The 16573-nt window shown below is 44.9% G+C and overlaps 1 protein-coding gene across 4 annotated transcripts in view; it reads right to left on the bottom strand.

The window, feature by feature from the left end:
• Positions 1-16573, bottom strand: part of LOC138745607 (zinc finger protein 609-like) — a 222735-nt gene that overhangs the window by 38228 nt on the left and 167934 nt on the right. For all 4 annotated transcript variants that reach the window (XM_069902826.1, XM_069902825.1, XM_069902823.1 and 1 more), the window contains exons 4-5: positions 4409-4496; positions 1180-3625 (exon numbers count right to left, since the gene is read on the bottom strand). In XM_069902826.1, coding sequence (XP_069758927.1) covers positions 1180-3625; positions 4409-4496 — 2534 coding nt within the window. The remainder of the gene's footprint in view (positions 1-1179; positions 3626-4408; positions 4497-16573) is intronic.

The following is a 16573-nucleotide window of genomic DNA, read 5'->3' as shown; positions in this document are numbered from 1 at the left end:
ATTTTTACACTGGGCATCTTAATGTGTTCCTATAAAGAGACTGATATTTAGGGTGCCACAGTTAGCCTAATGTTTATTGCAACCCTCTTCCAGTAGCCTCAATTTAGATCTTAATAAGAACTTACATTTTCCAAACTAATCAATGCGATTTTCACATCACTCTCAAGCTGAGTGACCTTCACTGCACCCTAATGGTCAATGGGCTGATTTTCAAATTTGGAGTGGCACTTAGCACAACGCTGTTAATGCGCCAGAGATCAGGGCTGGTTTTCCCCAGGGGCTCTGGTTTTCTCTCACTATTCAAAAATATTCAACAAAACCAAAGTCTTCCTGCGTGAGAATCGGTTATCTAGTTTCCCTTGCATTTAATGTATTTCACAAACTAATTCTCTGGTTACTTTGGCACATCCTGAAATGTGAAAATTACTGCTGAACCAAATTGCTTTCTTATTTGTGCATTTGTTCAGTCTTTGTTAATTGGACGGCATAGATTCATGGGCCGAAAGGGTCTGCCATCGTGCTCTATGTCTAAAAAGAAAAGCTAATTATTCAATATTATGACGAGAAAGAATCATCGTCTCTGCCAACCTCTTCTCCCCTTTCACAACACCAATCCCGAAAATTTAAACAGGACAATTGAATTTTATTTTATTGATGCCCGAACTTGGTTGGGAGTTGAACACTTGAGGGCAGGGTTGAAGGGATACCACTGGTGTTTATTCCAGAGAGGGTAAACTGAGTTCACCCAGGTGGATGTGAAAGGGTCCCCCCCCCCCACCACAAGAGGAAGGAAGTTCTTTGCATTGTGATCGACTGTTCGCTTCAAGGCAGCATCAACCAAACCAAAGTCTTCCTGCGTGAGAATCGGTTATCTAGTTTCCCTTGCATTTAATGTATTTCACAAAGTAATTCTCTGGTTACTTTGGCACATCCTGAAATGTGAAAATTACTGCTGAACCAAATTTCTTTCTTATTTGTGCATTTGTTCAGTCTTTGTTAATATTGGAGTATTTCCAGCACCCATCATGATGAACTGCCCTTCAGTCAAGTATGGGGTGATATCACTACATTATAATCAGACTGGCTTAACACGTAGCTGAACTAATATCCTTGTTGAATAGATGCAGCCTGGTAATGCAGAAAACCTGAAATGGCCTCACAATTAAGTTTGGATCTTACCTGTCTATACCAGAGCCCTGGATCCATTCCAGAATGTTTGCTTGACTCCAGACCTGGTTTTGTTTCACATAACTCCCTCCCGAGGTGGCTCCCCTCAGTTAATTTCATCTTTAATCCTTCCGCCTGCTGTGATGGCAACTTGGAGGAATCATCCGCTTTTGCCATCAAGCCGTATTTTATGGAGTCTGTCGAGTCCTTGGGCTTATTAGGCACAGGCTTTGCGAGGTCTGTCAAACTGGGTGCTTTAGACAGGGTGGCAGAGGCGGGCGCTTTGTGCTTCCACTCCTCTCGCTCCCGTTCTTTCATGCTGTGATCTTGCTTCTTGTCAGGATCGTTGCCAGTGTGTTTCCCACGGTTCTGCTCTTGCCTCTGTTTATGTTGCTCCTCGCACATTTTCTCATATTGCTGTCTGTACCCAGGATTTGTATTCATCATGTGACTGTGGTATCCCTGATCACTGTACCCGTACTGAGGTACGTAGGCATACTGACCATAATATAAGGGTTGCATGTACATTTGGGACCTCTGCTGTATCACTGAAGGATGGTGACCAGCGCTGCTCATTTCCGTCTTCTTGTCTTCTGCGCTCTCAACTTTGACCCTCACCTCCACCCCCTCCTCATCCACCTCCTTCTTGATCTTGACCGAATGACCAACTGGCCCCGAGCCACCACTGGCCCCTCCAGGGCTCGAATGGGCGTAGTTTGGAGAATAGTATGCGTCATACCCTTGATAGTACGGGGAGTGAGTTTCTTTATTTAAAGGTGGCTGAGTTCTTGAGGACGAGGAGGACGATGAAGAGGAAAATAAGGCTTTCTTGGCACTGTCCTTGGCCACCTGGTCTGGGGAGGACGTTTTGACTTTCAAGCCATCTCCCTTCCCTTCGCCATCTTCCCCTGCATCAGAGATGTCCGAGTACGCCGGACTGTTGGTCTTCACTGAGGAGCTGTCAGCTCCGTTCTGTGTTACCACATGCAAGGGCGTGATGGGTGTGACTAGGCCGGTGCCTTCCAACCTGCTGGCCGTGCCAATGGACGGGCTCGGTGCATTGTCAGTGAAGCTGTAGATTTTGTCCGCCTCAGCTTTGATACTTGCCAGGCGACTTTCGTGCGACTCGGAAGACCCGTTCAGGAGCCCCTCACCTTTGGGTGCAGAATCAGCAGCAGGGTCCCGAAAGGGGCTTTTGCCGTCTTCTGGCTTCCCCACTTTGCCCAATGGCTTGGGGCTCGCTGCCTCTTTGGCCTCCTTCTTCTTCTTCTCCTTTTTCTTCTTCTCCTTCAAGGGTGTGAGTGCTGGGTTCACTGTGGACGGCTCTCCCATGACAGTGGGCTTGGGCTGAATGGGTTTGAGTGGCGGGCTCTTGGACATTGCTTGGACAACGGTGGTAGCTAAACCAGGGGCAACCCCTGAGCCCGATGCGGTAAACGTGGCAGTGGAGAAGCTATACATCTGCGCTGGTGTCATGGCAGGGACAATGGGCCTGGCTGACTTAGTTTTGAGAGGAAGTTTTTCTGACTTTGAACCTCCCGATTTCTTGGCTTTATCCTTCTCCAAGATGGATTTTTTCTCCGTGGAGTCATCTCCATCGTTTCCTGTATCGTCACTGGGACTTGCGACTGGAAGCCCTTCTTCTGAACAGTCGACGTTATATAATCCACCAGTCTCAGCATCGGCCTCCGAAGAGGCTTTCTTTTTACCAGAGCTCTTCCCGGTTCCAAGCTTCATGGCAGAGGAAGGGCTGTGGGCCTCCAGGCTGCTGTCTCTCCTGCCTTTCGGCGTGACAGAGCGTGCTGGGGACATAGAGCCCTTCGACTGGCAGAACGTGTGAGAGCTGGAAGAACCGTTGCAGCTGCTGGAATCCTGACTGAGCGACGGATGCTGAATGCAGTCCTCCCCATCCGAGTTCTTCTCCTCACTGTCAATGTCACCCTCTATCTTGCCATCACTGTCTGTGTGTGCATGGGCCTGGTGGTACCGAAGGCCATTGATGTGTTTGTATTTCTTGTTGCAGTTGGGGTGGGGACAGTCAATGAGGACGGGTGATGGGCAGTTATGCTCGGGCATGGATGCCTCAGGCTTCACCACCATGACTGGAGTCGGGGTAGCAGCTCCACGTGAGTTCGAACGCATCCTTTTCCCTCCCTTCGAGTCCTCAGAGCTGGAGGTCAAATCCAAGTCCGGAGCAGGCTTGTTCTTCCGTTTGTTTCCTGCCGAAGGACTTGCTTTGACATCCTCGACTGTATTTGTCGGGGTGCGCCTATCAGAGGAATTCTGGCTGCCCCGTCGCCCCTTGCTGCTCGTACATGCCCGAGTCTTGTTGATGACCTTGGTATCTGGTACCACGGTGGCCTCAATCACTGGGGCATTTGTACTAGGTCGCACCCTTTTCCCCCTCCCTCGATTATTCCCTCTCATCTCCAGGTCACTTGTTGGCGATTCACAAAACCTGGAAAACATTAAAAAATGCAGAGAAATGAAAAAAGACAACATTCTCATCAAAAGGACATTGCGATCTGAATTGAACAGATAGTTGACATCACAGGATCACCCGTGAAACCCAATGCATACAGGATGATATTGTAGGCTCAAAACAGGTTCCAAAACATTTAGACTTGAATGGATCGTTCTGAGTTATTGAGTAGATGGCAGTGGCCTGTAATTGCTTCTCCCACTGGTAATTTACAAATCCAAGGCATATTCCCCACCTTCCCCCCCACCCCCACCCCACACCCTGATCAATGGAGCACTTGCCTTCCCACAGTGGAAAAGGAAAATAAAACTATGATTGAAGGTTCTAATGACTGATGTTGTTTGGGCGTATGCCAAGCTGAGCATTGAGGAATAAAGTGAAAAGCATACACTTATGCCTTTTAAGGTGTTTCTCTTTTGTAAACGGTGAAGCAGTTGGCATGGTGGTTAGCGCAACACCTTTACAGCACCAACAACCAGGGCCGGGACTCAAATCCCTCCAGTTTGTATGTTCTCCCTGCTCTGCGTGGGTTCCGGTTTCCTCCCATCTTTCAAAATGTAAGGGGGGGGGGGGGGTTCACTAATTACCCGAATGGGATGTAATTGGGCAACACGGGTCTGTGGGCTGGAGGGGCCCATTACTGAGCTTTATGTCTAAATTTTAAATTTAAGAGCAACGCGCGTACTTGGGACAAGGAAATGTGACGGACACCTGCCATGCATCTCTACAATACGGATCTCATTCAAATCTTTTGCTCACCTTGGCGGTGCCCAGTCGTGTCTTGTGCAGTCCAAAAGGGTTCCGACGTATGTCTTGTTTCGCCAAGTCACGTTAACCACCAGGACACCTGGCAGGGTGGGGGGGGGGGGAGAAATAAAACAGTCAAGCCACCACATGACTTAATAAATCCTGCATTCCTGCATGGAATTTTGTCAGTTTATCCTGCAGAACCCACTTCAAATGAATGAGGCCTTCGAATAATTTCCGTACAAATGCTGTAACAGTGGACGAGTCCTACACTTGCCCGCCTGCCCCGGAGCCTCAATACAGTTCTGTTCCTACGGCTTGTGGACACATTAAACCCAAGAGGATAATATTTTAACAGGCATATGGCCAAAGCAAAACTAAAGAAAGTGAGGAGACTCCTGCAGATTTTGGTGGTCAGAGGAAACTGGTTGAAGGCATCGTTTAGCAAATGCAAATCTGAAGCCAGAGATAACCATATTGACAGGTTTAATGATTGGCAGAACTCCAGGCTGCAGATTGGACTCACTGTCAGTCTGGATAGACAAAGGAGGCATCACACTGACCCAGGCACAATGCTGCCACTGTTCCTTTGTGAAACTCTTTTCACAAGAGGACATGTCAAATTTCTGTGTCTTAAATGAGAAATACATGGAATTTGAGCTGCTCTGAAACCTAATCACGCAGGGTCAGTCACATTACATGAAACAGAAAAACAAGCCTTTCAAACAAACCCTTGGAGAGTGGCAGCAGCCCAACTAATAAAGCGATGGGCTGAAGAGCTCCGTGTTTGTGTGGCTGTTCCACTAAGAACAGGATATGGATCAGGTAATGAAACACACCATGCTAGGCATAGCTCAACTGGCTGTGCACTGGGGCTCGTTGAATCTTACGTTAGAGCTGGCTGTTCTACTTCTTGATAAATGGGGCCGTTTATCCCATATCCTTGCTAAGTTATCCTTTCTAGGATTATAAAGCTACCACAAATTGACTCAGACTCCAGAGCTCTGAATTCTACTTCTCTCCTAATGAAGGGTCCTCAGATCACCTCCACATCTCACCATCTAGTAAAACTCCAGCCACCTCATACCCCCACCTTCACATACATGCAAAAAGATATGATGCGCAGGGCTTTGCAAAAGACACGAATCAAGAAGCCAAGTGATTGTTTTCCATTTGTTGGCCAGCGGTGCAAACAGGTAGAGTAGATTTTGATCCTTGCAGTTTCCTGATAAGTCTGATGCCTGATCTGGAGGTGATTAGGTTTCCTCCCACCGTTCAAAACGTACCAGTGGTGTACGTTAATGGGGTGTAAATTGGGTGGCACAAACTTGTAGGCCAAAATGGCCTGTTGCCATGCTGTATACAAAATGTAATACTTCAGCTAGCCTGCAGGGGGCATGCAATAGCTAGTTGGTGAATTTTCAGCCTGCTCTTTCACACAGGAAGGGACAAAGGCCCCAGTTAAAGGACACTTCCTATATCTGCCTGCTCCCTGCCAATGTACATACAGTTTAAAAGCCCCCTGCAAGGCTCCCTTCCCCCCCCCAGCCAATGGCACTCTAATTCTCCCCTGCCCTCTCAATGCCCGTGCTCCCACCCGCTGACCAACATTAACAATTCTTGAGAAATCCCCATGTTTTATACACAAAACAACAACGGTGGTAAGAGAGGCTGTTGAATCGACACACACTTGACCTCCACGTCCCTTGCTTGGCCAGTTCCAAACCAGTTGGCTCCTCTTCATAAAAGATAACATTTTGTCCCAAATATCCACGCCTGTTATTGACTGGGTATTCTCAATTAATTAGTATCTTTGAGGGCCAAAGTTTCTCTTGATAAGGCTTTGTTTGAAGAGGCTGACGTGAAATACGTAACGTGAAGGACTTCAGTAGTGTACAGAACAGATCTTTGCCACTGAATTACTACAGTAGCTACTTTCCCAGAGCAGGCCACTTGACCACCGCACTGAATAATAATCCTTAACTCATCTAAATTTCACTTTTCCCAATCAGCGTGAAACCAAAAGTTTCTGACAGGTAATGAAACACACCATGCTAGGCATAGCTCAACTGGCTGTGCACTGGGGCTGACATCTCTCCCCTTCCCCTATCCCGATGTCTTCCTTCTTCGAGCTCTCTCTCTCTCTTTCCAGCCCCTACCCTGCTCAGGTTCAGTAAATAGTACCCCTAAACTCTTGAACAATAGGGGATAACTATACTCATTTAAGAACTCATACGTTCATTATTTATTTACATCTCCATTTCCAGGACAGTTGACAGTTCCTAGGCCCGGCTGAAAAAAGAATCTCAGAGTTGTATGTGATGTCAAGCATGTACTCTTGAAATTTGACTTGACTCTTCACCCAAATTGCATCTTCATCAATTTCCACCACACCTCACCATCTAGTAAAACTCCAGCCACCTCATACCCCCACCTTAACGTACATGTCAAAAGATATGATGTGCAGGGCTTTGCAAAACACACGAATCAAGAAGCCAAGTGATTGTTTTCCATTTGTTGGCCAGTGGTGCAAACGGGTAGAGAAGATTTTGATTCTTGCAGTTTCCTGATAAGTCATCAATTTTCCCTGCCAAACCATCTCCAAATCTCTCTCCTCTAAGTACCTGCAACCCATTTTTGGGAGTAACAACACTCCAAAATGCTGAAGGAACTCACCCTTTTTTTTTTGGGATCAGTGTCAAATGATTGCTTTATTAATATGCATTTCCCAGCCTTAAAGGTGTTGTGCACAAGCAAGTAGTTTCATATTGCCAGGGGCAGAAAGGAGAGTCAACATTAGCACAAATTAGAATTCATACCTTCACTTGACAGTCAAATTTATTTCACATATTTAACACTCAGCAGGTCAGTAGATGTGAACAAACTGCAGACAGCGGCAGCAGGTAGTGTGGTAGCACTGCTACTTCGCAGTGACAGGGCTCAATTAGGCCATTTAACCCATCGAGTCTGCCCCATCGTGGCTGATTTACTATCCTTTTCAACCTCTTGCTCCTGCCTTCTCCCTGTAACCCTTCCTAATCAAGAATCTATCTTCCTCTGTCGTAAATATCCCCAATGACTTGGCCTACACAGCTGTCTGCAGCAACGAATACTATAGATTCACAGCCCCCTGGGCAAAGAAATTCTTTTTTGTCACTGTTCTATAGGGATGTTTTCTGAGGCTGAGCCTCTGTTGCTGGACTCCACTACCATAGGAAACATCTTCTCTTCTCTATCCAGCCCTTTCTGTATTTGATAGGTTTCATTGAGACCACTCCTTCCCCCCCTCCTTTGTTCTTCCAAACTCCAGCGAGGACAGTCATGACCTGTGTGACGTCTGCATGTTCTACTGTGGGTGTTGTAAGGTAAAACATCATGAGATGGGAATGTGTAAGGAGTTACCCTGTACAGGGCTGTAACAAGATGTGAATGCATCCTTGTACTTACAAGATAAGAGAGACATTGATGGATTGAGAGGCAGGAAGCTAGCAGGGAAAGGATAGCAACAGTTTTAGTCATTGGACAAGTAATGATATGATGATGTTCTAAGCATGTATCCAAGGGTATAAAAAATCACCATTTTGGTGATAACGGCAGAATGCATTCTCCGACTAACATTGTTAGTCGCAAGTGTTACAATCCGGTAATAAAGAACAAAGAACCCTGATTTCGACTCAGTCTGGTGTTTGTCTCACTCATTCATGAACAAAGCAGACCTAACAGTGTCCACCCAAATACCAAAAAAAAGTGCAGCATGGTATGCTAATTAGCCACTGCAAACTGCCCGAGAATGCATAGAATCTGGGAAAGGTTGGTATAAGGGGAGAATAAAAAATGGGTCAGGGAGGTTTAATGTTGAGCTGGTTACTTAATGTTTAGCATGGTCTCAAATGGGGCTATTTCTGCGTGGAATCTCAACAACTTACTTTCATAGCCGGCTACTCTACTTGCAGCACTGATCTCTGACCCAACATGACGGATGGGCATAGTCCACATCTCGAGGTGTTTGAGGATTCTCTCCTGGACATCTGCATTCCTTCTGAGTCAGTAATTAGCGGTTAGGTGGGAGAAAGTGTTCGGCATCTACTAGAAGGGCCAAGTTAGCCGGTTTCTATGTTGTAATTGTTAAATGGTTGTGATATGGTTAAAGTGGTGCCATTTCAGGCCGAGTCCATCATTGATATTGGTTGTTGATCTGGACTGAATCCAGGTGATTAAATCTCAGGAAAGTAGAGCTCAAGCAGAAATCGAACCTACTCCAGCAGCCCGTTACCTCATTTCTCACAGGGGCTGGCGCATTTCAACTTCACTCCAGCATAATGTGTCTGGTATTATAGTGGTAACAAATGAAGGCCATGAAGAATAATTAAAACAACCAAGAGGAATAAAAAAGCTACATGCTTCTGGGAAAACAATTGACAAAATCTTTTGGTTACCCTGGCAGTGGAAGGAGCAGGGAAGTGGAAGTTTCAGTGGCCAAAACCCAAGGGATGTTCTGCTATTGTGAAACGACTTCCACTGCCAGGGTAACCAAAATATGTTGTCAATTGTTTTCCCAGAAGCATGTAGTTTCCTTATTTTTCTAATCATAATGTATCAGAATTTATTATTACAATTATGATCATGTGGCAGTGTTACAGTTCTATAAATTACAATTCAAAAATAGAGCAAGAAAATAAGAGAAAGTGAGGTAGTGTCTGTGGTTCATTGTCCGTTCAGAAATCTAATGGCAGAGGGGAAGGAAGCTGTTCTTGTGCTGCCGAGTCCTCGTCTTTGGGCTCTACCTTTTTCCTGATGGTAGCAATGTGAAGAGGGCACAGCCTGGGAGATGGGGGGTCCTTGAGGACAGAGGCTGCTTTCTTAAGACACCGCCTCTTGTAGATGTCCTCAATGGAGCCAAGACTGGTGCGTGTGATGTCGCAGGCCGAGTTTTGGAGTTTTTACTGCTCTATGCATTGGCACCTCCATACTAGCCAGTGATGCAACCAGATGGGGTGCTCTCCATGGTTCACCTGCAGAAATTTGAGAGTGACAGACCAAATTCCCTCCAATCTTTCATGAAGTATAGCCGTTAGCAAGCATTCTTCATGATTGCATCAACATGGAGGCCCCAGGACAGATCCTTAGAAGTGTTAACACCCAGGGATTTGAAATTCTTGACCCTCTCCACTGCCATCGACGAGGACTGGTTCTTGTTCTCTTGATTTCCTCATTAAGCCGACAATCAACTCCTTGGGTTTGCAAACGTTGAGTTGTTGTGATACCATTTAACTAGCTGATCTATCTCCCTCCTATAAGTTTCCTCATTGATCGTGGCATCAACATCAAATTTATAGATGGCATTTGAATTGAGCCTAGCCACACAGTCATGAGTGTAGAATGAGTAGAGCAGTGACTCATCCTTGAGGTGTATCGGTATTGATTGTCAGTGAGGAGGAGACGTTGTTTCCAATTCATATTGACTGTCGTCTTTACTGATGGTGAAATTTATTTGGTTTTGCACACCAATTCTACAAATTAGTAGTAATTTGTCAAATTCTGTCACACGCTTCTGGGTCATGTTCCTCTGTGTTGCCCTATCCACGCACTTTGATTATGTTCTTCTAATCCCAAGTCTATATGTTTCAACAGATAGCAAACAGAAATGCCTCCAGCATCTAATCAATTTCCGCATCTCTGTCAAACTAAGAAACAACCTTTTCCTTTACGTTGACACTTGATGCACCTGTGAACAAAAATATTGTTACAGTAAAACCCACAGTATCCGGCACCAATGGGGATTGGTAGGTGCTGGAAAGGTGAATTTTAAGATTGCATGTTTAACCGCTAGTGGGACCAATTTCAAACTTACGGATTTTTTATCCATTAATTTTCCATGATTGTTTTGCTGGTTGCTTGAATTCCAGATAATGGGGATTTTACTGTACATATAACAGGAGGCTGACAATTGGCCTGTCGAGCTCATTCCCCAAACCTTTGCCAATTTCTTTCCCTCAAGTGGGAAGTGCAAATTTCAACTAGTCTTGGTGATTAATGCAACTTATTAAGGCTTCAATTACTTGGCAAAAGTTCATGGGAGATTTCTGGATAAGATTCTGTGTACCAGGTATGTGAGGCCATGGGAAATGAAACTGACTCCAATCGGTGAAGCAAAACAACCCATGAACTGTTGCTGAGTGAGGTGGTAAAAATAGGCTGAGGTGTTGTGGGAGCCACCGTTTGCTGCAGGAGATTATGGGATTTGTAGTTCTTTCACTCAATGCTTTCCAACAATTCAAAGATCACTCAACATGGCGAGAAGGAAATATCAGTACAACACTTATGAGTCCATATGCACCAATGCCTGGGGAGTCTGAGCTTCATCCTTTACCACTCAAGAGCTATGAATGTTTTCTTGATGTTCCAGCTGTGTACAGCTCTGGCTGGAAACTGCATCCTGAGGGACTCAGGATTAAGCAAGTACGTAAGTTCCAAGGTACGTACTTGTATGTGTGTCTACTTGTGCTTGGGCACGTGAGCAGAGAGAGAGTGAGAGAGAGAGAGAGAGAGAGAGAGAGAGAGAGAGAGAGAGAGACACACACACACACAAACGCCCACTCTGTAATCCAATCCATGCTGAGGTTAATACATGTCTAATTGGAATGGAATTCTCACTAGCAATCTGTGCAACAAATTCAATTCTCATCAGGAATGAGAAGTATCAGGGTTTCCTGAAATCCAACCTCCCCCCCACCACCCCCCCTCCCCCCACCGCATTAACACAAAGTGGCTGGGCTGGCTGCCAGAGATCAGGTTGGAGTCATCTACAGCAGTTGAGCATTTGAACAGAACCAGCACTTAGAAAGGCAGATTACTTCCTTTCCTTCCCCACAGATATGTCCCTGCTTCCCTGCTCTTGGATTGGTTTTACAGACCGGCCTCTCCATGACATAATGGCCTGGAATTTTAGGATCCTTTTGCAATAACAAAGACATAGCAGTGAACTTGCGCAGCAGTTATGAAACAAACCAGTGCACATGTATTTCCTAAATAATGTGTTTTAAGATACATTACAGAAATATTCTGCTATATTGTAAATTGCAACAAACAATCACATTCCTATTATAATACAGTAAAATCCCCATTATCCAGCATCTATGGGGATTGATAATGTCTTATTGGCTGAGCCACACTCCTACAATGCCTAACTAATACACCTGCATTAAGAATACACAGTTTAAAGGATAATACAAAATGTGAAATAATTTGAAAAAAATTAGTATTGCAGTCCTTCATTATGTAAATTTCATTTTAATCTAACTTACAAAACTTAAATTAGAACCCCAGTGCTGGTCATAATTAACCCCCCTCCCCCAAGTTTACAGATAAGCCTTACTAATGTATTTAAATAAATAACATACTAATAAACTAGGCAGGGATAGTGCCATGGGAAAGGGCCAGTCTGTAAAACCAATCCAAGAGCAGCGATGGAGGGACGTATCTGTGGGGAAGGAAAGGGAAGTAATCTGCCTTTTTAAGTGCTGGTTCTGTTCAAATGGTCAACTGCTATAAAACGACTCCAGCCTGATCTCTGGCACTTTGGGAGAGTTGGCCCCAGCAGTGAACGGCATTGATCAGCTCGTCATCCTGGGCGCTGTCATTTTATTCAAATATAACTTTATTCAAACAGCTGATGTGGGCCGGTGAATTCCACTGGCTGAATGTTTGCTCCCAAGGGGTTGTGTTTAATTTTACAATTTTAAACTTTATTTATTTTTAAGCATCTTTCTAAAAATTCTTTTGCCAGTTGTTTGGAGTTTGCGGTTGACTGAATGCCAGATAATAGGGATTTCACGGTATAAAGAATATCATTTGTAATACAGTTTGCACAAACTCTCTCTACAGATGGTGCTTAACCTGCTGAGTATCTTCTCTCTCTCTCTCTCAGTGTTTCAGCATGAAGAATATTTTCCTTATTCCACCTGTGAACATTGAGAGAAGTCAGAGAGACTCGGCAGGTCAGACAGCATCCGTGGAGAGAAATGGACAGTCACACCACTGGGTCAGGATCTTTTGTTGAGAATCCCTGCCCAAAACTCTGCCTGTCCACTTGTCGCCCCAGACACTGCCTGATCTACTGGGTCCCTCCAGCTTCTCTCCGTTCCCTCAAGATTCAAGTTTCTCATGGTTCCTAATGAAATGAGGGTGCTGCATTTCTGTCAGTAATACATTGGTAAATTTTCCCATTCCCAGAAGTTAGGCACAGCTTCACTTAAGAGTCACATAGAACATTACCACACAAACAGACCCTACAGCCCACAACCTATATATACCTACAAATAAAAACCCAAACCCTCCCTACTCCATAACCCTCTATTTTGCTTTCATCCATGTGCCTGCCCAAGAGTCTCTTAAATTGCACTTTTGTTCCAGCCTTTACCTCCACCCCTGGCTAGGCATTCGACTTCCACAACGCTGCCTAAAAAAAAACTTACCCCTGATGCCTCCCCTAAATTTTCCTCCCTTCACTTTGTACAGATGTCCTCTGGAGTTTGTCCACCTTATCCATGCCTCTCATTATCTTGTAGACACCTGTCATCCTTCTTCGCTCCAAAGAAAAATGCCCGAGCTCTGCTAACCTTACCTCATATTTTCTTTTTTTTTTCTTTTTTTTTCACACTATGAACCATACTGACCAAAATACACATAAACCTTTCCCTCTTGAATACACACAGTGTAATTTTCTCCCCTTTTCCTCCCTCCCTTCCCTCCCTCCTTCCCACCCCCCTCCCCACCCACTCAATGTTCAACATATATGATACATTAAACCATGTCGTCACACAATGAAAATAAACAAGAAAATTGTGTCATCTACTTTTACACACCGGGTCAGTTCATTTCGTCTTCTTCTCATTCTGTCATTTTAGGGGGTGGAAGTCCGCAGTAGGACTTCTCTGTTGTGTTCCATGTACGGTTCCCAAATTTGTAAGAAGGAAATGGGAACAACAGTACATGCAATTTGGGCATGTGAGATAGTGGAAACGTTTTGGGAAGATCTAAATCAGGTATTAAATAAAATCACAAAAAGCAAGATTCCAAAAAATCCAGAGATCTTTCTTCTAAGTAAGAAGTAAAGAACTTGGACTCGATTTGGATGGAGCACAAAAAAGATTTATTATGAGAGCCTTAGCTGTAGCAAAAAAAATGTACTATGTCAACCTGGAAATCAGAAGATAGCCTGAGAGTACAGCAATGGTTACAGAGCGAGGTGCCACAACGTAGGCCCCAAACCATGTCTTCAGTCCATTCACATTGAATATTCTGCTGCAAGTCCCTATGGAGCAAAATTGGTGTCAATTTCAGCATTAGTGAAATTCAAGAGATTCAAGGCCCGATTACTTTACTCTGGATAATATTGTCCACATATGTAGTTTCAAATTACCCATTTAATGGCTTTGCAATAGATGCAGTTTAATTGAAAGAATAATAATTTTTCTGCCCTTCACATTTCTACCAGTTACTACCTCCATCTCAAGGTAAGTCCATCCAGATTTTCTGAAAGGATGGACTCTTTCCAAAGCCCCTCAACCTCTGGTACTTCTGCAGTAGCTGTTGTGAAACCCAAAAGTCTACAGATGCTGTGATTGTTGTAAAAGCACAGATACTGTAGGAACTTAGTCCGTCTCACAGCATCCATAGGAGGTAAAGATATATTACTGACATTTCGGGCCTGATCCTGACAGGTATCTGTATTCAAAGGCTGGGGGTAAAAGGGAAGAATGGGAGGAGGAGGAGATGTGCAGACCTACAGATATAAGGTGGGATTTTTTTGAAAATTTTATTTTCAAAAATTATACACTGTAACATTTTAAATATACAAGATATTAAACTTTTTCTCACAAACACAACTCCTGTTATCCTGGTTAAGTTTTCTGCGATTTCTTGCCAAATTGGCCTCACTTTCATGCACGACCATGTGGCATGTAGAAAAATTCCTGTCTCAGTCCCACATCTAAACGGATCTCTGAAATTGCAGCTTTTGATCTGTGTAATTTCCGTGGGGTAAGATACAATTGGTGTAAAAAAATTTATACTGAACCAATCCATATCTTGCATTTATAATTGATGTCATGCTTTCCTTACACCAATCCGTCCGGCTTCTTTCTGAAATGATCACTCCCAAGTCCGACTCCCATCTTTCCCTTGACCTCTGCAACCCTGGTTTTGCCCTTTCGCTCTGGAAACCGTAGTAAAAATTTGTTATAAATTTGGGTGTATTTCTCATCCAAACTATTCATTCAGTTTCACTAATTTCAGGTGGGGTCAACGTTGGTCCCCATCTTTCTCTTAAGAACAATCTAAGATGGAGAAAACAGAAGAAGGCCCCATGGCCACTGCATATTTGTGTTTTAATTGTAGAAAGGACATGAGAGTTCCTTCTGTGTAACAGTCCTTAATATATCTTATACCTTGGTCATAATATAAATTTAATATCCTATTGCCCACGTTCATAGACAATTACACATTTTTACACAATGGTGCTCTTATTGATTTCACTACTTTTTTCCTACATGTGCATTAATTTTTTGCCACATTCTAATCATATATACTAGGATGGGGTTATCCATCTTTTTCTTTAGTGATTTGAAACTCAATTTATAGATAAAAGTCCTTTGCTTCCCCCTCCTCCATTGAGTACATTCCCATTTGAACCCAAGACGGGCGGGGGGGGGGGGGGGGGGGTGGTTATTCTCTTCAGTGAAGAAGGCTGTGAGAAATCTAGCCTGTGCAGCTAGGTAATATTTTTTGAAATCTGAAAGTCTAAGTCCTCCCAGCCCGTAGTTCCATGTCAGTTGTTCCAATGCAATTCTTGGTACCTTAAGAAGGAGGCTGCTGCCCGCCAAACTGTGAGGCGCCAAGATGCACGGTTTGAGGCGTTATCAGCCCACTGGCGGTGGTCAATGTGGCAGGCACCAAGAGATTTCTTTAGGCAGTCCTTGTACCTTTTCTTTGGTGCACCTCTGTCACGGTGGCCAGTGGAGAGCTCGCCATATAATACGATCTTGGGAAGGCGATGGTCCTCCATTCTGGAGACGTGACCCATCCAGCGCAGCTGGATCTTCAGCAGCGTGGACTCGATGCTGTCGACCTCTGCCATCTCGAGTACCTCGACGTTAGGGGTGTGAGCGCTCCAATGGATGTTGAGGATGGAGCGGAGACAACGCTGGTGGAAGCGTTCTAGGAGCCGTAGGTGGTGCCGGTAGAGGACCCATGATTCGGAGCCGAACAGGAGTGTGGGTATGACAACGGCTCTGTATACGCTTATCTTTGTGAGGTTTTTCAGTTGGTTGTTTTTCCAGACTCTTTTGTGTAGTCTTCCAAAGGCGCTATTTGCCTTGGCGAGTCTGTTGTCTATCTCATTGTCGATCCTTGCATCTGATGAAATGGTGCAGCCGAGATAGGTAAACTGGTTAACCGTTTTGAGTTTTGTGTGCCCGATGGAGATGTGGGGGGGCTGGTAGTCATGGTGGGGAGCTGGCTGATGGAGGACCTCAGTTTTCTTCAGGCTGACTTCCAGGCCAAACATTTTGGCAAGCCATGAAAGACCCCAACAATGAAGACGCTGTTTACATCCGGTACCGCACGGATGGCAGTCTCTTCAATCTGAGGCGCCTGCAAGCTCACACCAAGACACAAGAGAAACTTGTCCGTGAACTACTCTTTGCAGATGATGCCGCTTTAGTTGCCCATTCAGAGCCAGCTCTTCAGCGCTTGACGTCCTGCTTTGCGGAAACTGCCAAAATGTTTGGCCTGGAAGTCAGCCTGAAGAAAACTGAGGTCCTCCATCAGCCAGCTCCCCACCATGACTACCACCCCCCCCACATCTCCATCGGGCACACAAAACTCAAAACGGTTAACCAGTTTACCTATCTCGGCTGCACCATTTCATCAGATGCAAGGATCGACAATGAGATAGACAACAGACTCGCCAAGGCAAATAGCGCCTTTGGAAGACTACACAAAAGAGTCTGGAAAAACAACCAACTGAAAAACCTCACAAAGATAAGCGTATACAGAGCCGTTGTCATACCCACACTCCTGTTCGGCTCCGAATCATGGGTCCTCTACCGGCACCACCTACGGCTCCTAGAACGCTTCCACCAGCGTTGTCTCCGCTCCATCCTCAACATCCATTGG

Source organism: Narcine bancroftii, chromosome 11 (assembly GCF_036971445.1).
Source record: "Narcine bancroftii isolate sNarBan1 chromosome 11, sNarBan1.hap1, whole genome shotgun sequence".
Lineage (NCBI taxonomy): Eukaryota > Metazoa > Chordata > Chondrichthyes > Torpediniformes > Narcinidae > Narcine > Narcine bancroftii.
Note: the sequence above shows the minus strand (reverse complement) of the source record. Positions and strands in the feature narration are given on the sequence as shown.